Source organism: Sinocyclocheilus rhinocerous, unplaced genomic scaffold (assembly GCF_001515625.1).
Source record: "Sinocyclocheilus rhinocerous isolate Xijiao unplaced genomic scaffold, SAMN03320098_v1.1 scaffold63, whole genome shotgun sequence".
NCBI lineage: Eukaryota > Metazoa > Chordata > Actinopteri > Cypriniformes > Cyprinidae > Sinocyclocheilus > Sinocyclocheilus rhinocerous.
Window position 1 is genome coordinate 1319627 of NW_015659563.1, and position 6033 is coordinate 1325659.

The 6033-nt window shown below is 35.4% G+C and overlaps 1 protein-coding gene across 1 annotated transcript in view; it reads right to left on the minus strand.

The window, feature by feature from the left end:
* LOC107723993 (copine-8-like) overlaps positions 1-6033 on the minus strand; it is a 78093-nt gene that overhangs the window by 68432 nt on the left and 3628 nt on the right. Inside the window, exon 2 of the mRNA XM_016532756.1 lies at positions 2866-2906. Within this exon, the coding sequence (XP_016388242.1) occupies positions 2866-2906 (41 nt within the window). The remainder of the gene's footprint in view (positions 1-2865; positions 2907-6033) is intronic.

Below are 6033 nucleotides of genomic sequence, written 5' to 3' on the forward strand. Positions count from 1 at the left end.
CTAGGTTTCTGGCGTCTGCCAGCTCAGAAAAGCTGAAAAGAAAACACGCAGTCAGTTTGTCTGTCTGAGTCTGAAACTGTCATCCAGCAAGATGTTTCAATTTGTAGCCAGTTTCATAGATAGCTAGCTATTTGAAGAAGACCAGCTCTGAGCCATATAAGGAGATAGGGAAGAGACCCCCCACAGAAGAGAGGGGTGGGGTAAGCAGTAGTTCATTATCATTTAAAGAGACATGCACTGAAACGGGTCGCTGTGAACAGATTTTGACAAGGTAAAAAGGGTGTTGTTTTACAAGACCATTGAGGAATTTTAATCAAAGTATGTTACAGACATTTCATGAAGACCCTAAAGTATCATACCAACTAGGACAATGGGCATCCGATGTCCCCCGCGTTCACGACAGTATCATGACGCAAGCGTGTGGCGGCGCTGACCCAGATCATCACGCCGGATCTGGGTCAGTGCCGGCGCCGCCACATGCTCGCGTCATGATACTGTCGTAAACACGCAGTAGAATCTAAAATGTGGAATAAAGTCATTATTTTTGTTTTCTTTGCGCAAAAAAGTATTCTCGTAGCTTCGTAACTTTACAGTTGAACCACTGATGTCACACGGACTACTTTGTCCATCATCTTGGTACTTTTCTGGACGTTGAACGAGTCACTTGCTGCCACCTACTGGCGGTTTTAATTTCACATTTCAACTATTTTTTTCATGTTTTAAAATAATTTCAAATATCAGTATTCAATGTATTATGTTAAAAACAAAACATTATTTATGCATTTGTAACTGCAGGTTATATGCATCCGTCACCTATGAGATACATAAACTGTGTAAACACATCTAAATGCTATTTCAGATGCAGATTCCAGAAATGGTTTCTTATGTTGGAATGAAAGACACTATAAGTACCGGATGAAGTGCTTCTTATTCTTACCCAAAAATACAAAATGGAAGAATAAGTTAAAACTGAACACAATCTTGCTACTCAAGCTGTATGACATTTTTTATATATATATTTATTTGCTTCTTTTCCATTTTGCATTTACTTGTACTTTTACTTTCAATACTTAAGTACGTTTAAGATTAAAAAATACTTTTCGTACTTAAGTACAATAAATATCACATACTTTAAGACTTTTACTCAAGTAATATTCTAAACGGCGACTTCAACTTCTACCAAAGTCATTTTCTGGTAAGATGTACTTTTACTTGAGTATGGCTTTCATGTACTTTATACACCACTGGTGCCACATGGGAGGAAAAAATTTTAATTGGGTCACTTGAGCTGCATTCACACCACGTCATAATTACCGTAATTCCAAGATGACAACACGTGACATTCTACTCGGAGCTGTCCAAGTCCTCGGACTCGGAGGTAGCGCCTAAGTAGCGCTTAAATCTGGGGTTCTCAACTCTGGCCCTTGAAGTCCAGTTTCCTGCAGATTTTAGCTCCAACCCTAATCAAACACACCTGAGCAAGCTCATCAAGGTCTTCAGGATCACTATAAAGTTACAGGCAGGTGAGCTTGATCAAGGTTGGAGCTAAACTCTGCAGGAAAGTGGACCTCGAGGACCAGAGTTGAGAACCCCTGGCCTAAATGAATCTGACGGCGGTCAGGTGGTCTGAGTCGTAGCTCTCAGAACATTCTGAGCTACAAGTTGTAATTACGAGTTCTGCAAGCATGTGAATGCTTTGGTGTTGATAGTGTTGTCATAAAAACGCACAATTCAGCCCTGAGTAGAACGAGTAAAACTTCAGACACCTCAGTCCACCTAGAATCTTTAAAAATAACTTTGAAATACTTCAGAATGGATGTTCGGAATTCAGCATGATTATAACATCGCAACCATAAGCAAATTAGCACAAGACTTTTACTTTTACATAGCAATGCCTACTCAGTATTTAGAAACCTTACCTGTGTTGATGATAGTGAACTACACCAGTACACAGAGCTTAGCCAATCAGCACAGAGCTCATTTGCATATAGAATTCTTAAAGGCACAGAAACAAAATGTTTGTTTAATTCAAAGGGTTAGAGAAAGGATGGAAAATGATCATTATGAAAAAACTAAATTACTAAATTAAATATGTTGGTAGTATAAAAAAACTTTCCTTGTAAGTTGACTTCAGAGGGGAAAATGTAATATTTAAAAAGTGTAGAATATGACCCCTTTAAAAGAAGGCAGAAAAGTTACGTACTTTCCAAACAATATAACTAGCCCAATTTTAAGATGAAAATAGAATTTAGAATCTTAGCAGAGAAATAATCAAAACAAAATCTTTTAGAGCATATAATGTGTGTGTGTGTGTGTGTGTGTGTGTGTGTGTGTGTGTGTGTGTGTCAGAAACAGTCAGTGTAATCAGCCATACAGCAGAATGAACAATGCAGGGCCTGCAGTCAAACGTATCTGTATGTTCATTAAAGCTGTGAATGTTAGCCGACCACAACATCTGGATTACCCAATGCAATCACAACCCACGTAAACACACAACACGTGAAGATGCAAACAAATCACAGAAATACAAATGCAAATAATATACTCTCCTGCATATGAAAGAATATGTACATACAGCAGGGTTACATGCACAATCAAGCTTTCTTATAAAACAACATCATAATTAAGGCAGGCAGTTAAGATACTGCACACTAATGATGCTCCCTATGGTGATCAGTGCTCTGTTGATGAGCAGTAACTTCATCACAATTTCAGCCCAGACCGCTTTAAGTAATGTGATTTCAGATGTGCTAGTGTTGTCAGATAAACCGATCTTTGTACCAATATTTCAATGTGTGATAGACTAAATGAATAAGCTTATAAATTAATAAGCTTATAATGTGATATGTGTACCAACAAGCTTACTTGGATCAGATTTTGAGAAGGTGTCTCTGTCCAAGAGGTTTCTGTAGTAGAAAGAAAGAAAGAAAGAAAGAAAGAAGAATTAATAAAGACCCATTTAAAAAGGTTGTCTGAATCAGGAGAGAAATATGCACAGATCAAACACAGTTTACAAGCCAAAACAGTTCTAAACTAATATGTGGGTGGATTTTGATGTGATGGGAAAGCAGGGGATGGACTTTTTCCACTAGAGGAATTGTTATTCTGGACTCATATTTTGGCAGCAATGATTTAAATTTTATGATGGATTTGTTTCTTACAAACACACATCTTTTCATTTCTCAGTTGATTGATGGACTGGAGTGGTGTGGATTACTTGTGGATTATTGTGATGTTTTTCTCAGCAGTTTGGACTCTCATTCTGACGGCACCCATTCACTGCAGAATTGGTGAGCAAGTGATGCAATGCTACATTTCTCCAAATCTGTTCAGATAAGAAACAAACTGATCTATGTCTTGGATGGCCTGAGAGTGAGTACGTTTTCAACAAATGTTCCTGTGAACCCTTCCTTTAATGTACTCAGCTTCATGTCTAATATGTTGGTGGAAACATCTCAGTGGTTTTAATTCTACATCTGTTAATAGGTGTTGAACTCATTCATTTCATTCATTTTGAACATTGAGGCAGGGTATTGCCAAGTATCCCAAGATGCAATATACATCATTGTAATTCAATGCATTGCAAAGCATCACAGTATCATAATTGATTCGTGATTGAAAAGCGCATGAGAGAGACTGAGCGTCTCAGGAGAGAGAGTGAATCTGTGCTATCACTTTCAATCTCTCTTGCAGGGATCACTTTGTACTGTGTGCCACAGAAGCACTGACTGAGAAATTTCGTTTTCAGAGATTAGTCTTATTTAGATGAGTTCTTTATTAATTCAACTGTAGGAAATGATCTGAATGAACAAAAATGAATACAATGAATGCAATAAATCAATTACAAATAAATAAATAAACACAAATAGCAGTGCCTGAAGTATCAATGTAACATTGCGAGAAAAATGTCCCCCCCAAAAAATGTCTAAGACTGCCATGGAAAAAAACATAGGACTCGCTCTAAACTTCTCATATGTCAACCATTCTCTCACACTGATGTTAATGACAAATCTTATGAAAACATAATCCTTTATTTATCATTCCACTTGCTGGTACCAAAGTGACACAACCAAAGTGATTCATAACATGATTAGGTGAAGTTACCAATTAAAATATATATCAATATATAACAAATATATCAAAATATAACCCAACTGAATATATAAACAATCACATGTAGCCCTTAGTGAACACATACTTTATAAGCTTAACTGAATATGCAACCCATAACACATAACACCAACAAATAACCCATAAACTCATCTTAATATTCACCCCATAAACTGTAAACAGTATGTAACAATTAACACATATGAATGTATAACCAATTAGCCATAGGCTCAAATATGTAATTAATAGCATATAACCCAAACTCAATATATCACCCAAAATACCAACTGCATATATAACCTTTAAGTTAAAACTTCAAACAAATATATAACCATGCACATAAGCATACCCATAACACATAAGCCCAAATGAATTTATATTGTAACCAAGAACTCATAGACCCAACTGAATATATGACCAATTAACCATAAACCCAACTTACTATATACCCCATAAACATAATTACACACAACCTCAACTGCACACAGTATATAACCAATAACCCAAAAGTGAAAATGAATATAACCAATTAGCCACAGGCTCATGTAAATATTTAATCAATAGCATACAAGCAAACTCAGTGTATAACCAATAACCAAGAGCCCAATTCAATATATAATTCACAACACATAAATTAAAAGTACAAATAAATACAGTATGTAACCAATAACACATAACCCCAACTGAAACTGAATATATAACCATGCATCATAACACATTAGTTTAAACATACTTAAGCAAAGAACAATGAGCTCAAATCAGTATATAACCAATGATCTATAACCCCAATGGATTTATAACCAATATATAATATATAATGGATATATAACTCTACCTGGATATATAACCCATATTAGCCCAAATGCATACATAACCAAATAACCTATATAACCCATAACTGCAAATAAAAACAAGAGAAGACAAAAAAAAAGTAACATACTCTACGCATAAACTGAGACTACAATGACAGTGCGGGGTATTATCTGAATTACGTAATCAAATGCCAAAAATTAAGTACTTGACATTTTAAAATACTTGTAATCATACTACAGTTACTTTTTTATTGATTACAAATTATTCACACAATAGCAATAAATTATTCAGAATTTATTGGTTCTCCCTAATTATTCTTTTTTTTATCTTTTTCGTTTTCCTTTCCATAATAGCCTACCACATACACTCAGAAAGTCTTCCAGTTTTGTTGACATTCACACAAACGCATTAAAACGAACAAATTCACGTTATTTCGTATTTACATGTAATACAGGGATTCCCTTCTTATTTTTTTGTCAGCCGAACCTCTTTCACCTAATATATTTACTCTAAGTAATATACTACAAAAAGTAGTCTGATTATTTTACCTAAAATGTGTAATGTAATGGATTACGTTACTAACGCTACTAATTACTAAATCAGTAACAGACTACAATTTGTAAGTAATCTAGCAGTACTGCACAGCGATTAGAGATGTTCAGGCACTCAAGTGTTGCAGATAGAAGCTCTTATGCACAACGTATGCTATTTACACTAATAATGAGCTTGTCCTGCCTCACGGCACACAGAACAGAGAGCGTCTGCCTACATGTACAATATGTTAGATCAGAATATCATTGTGCAGCTGATATCATCCAACTACCATTCACTGCTCCTGCTATCATGACAATTGAATTATATATCACTGTAAAATAAATTCCGTAAAATTTACGGTAAAAAACCGGCAGCTGTGGTTGCCGGAATTTTACCGTAAAAAATATGGTAGCAACGTTTTAGGTTTTTACGGTTTTAACTTAAATTTACAGTTAAAACCGGTAATTTCATTAACTGATATAATGTTAATATACCAACCTATTGAAGTACTGAAATCTGTTTAGCTTTGTAATACACTAGTAACCACCAAATGCAGGTGGTGATGAGAAAGTCACA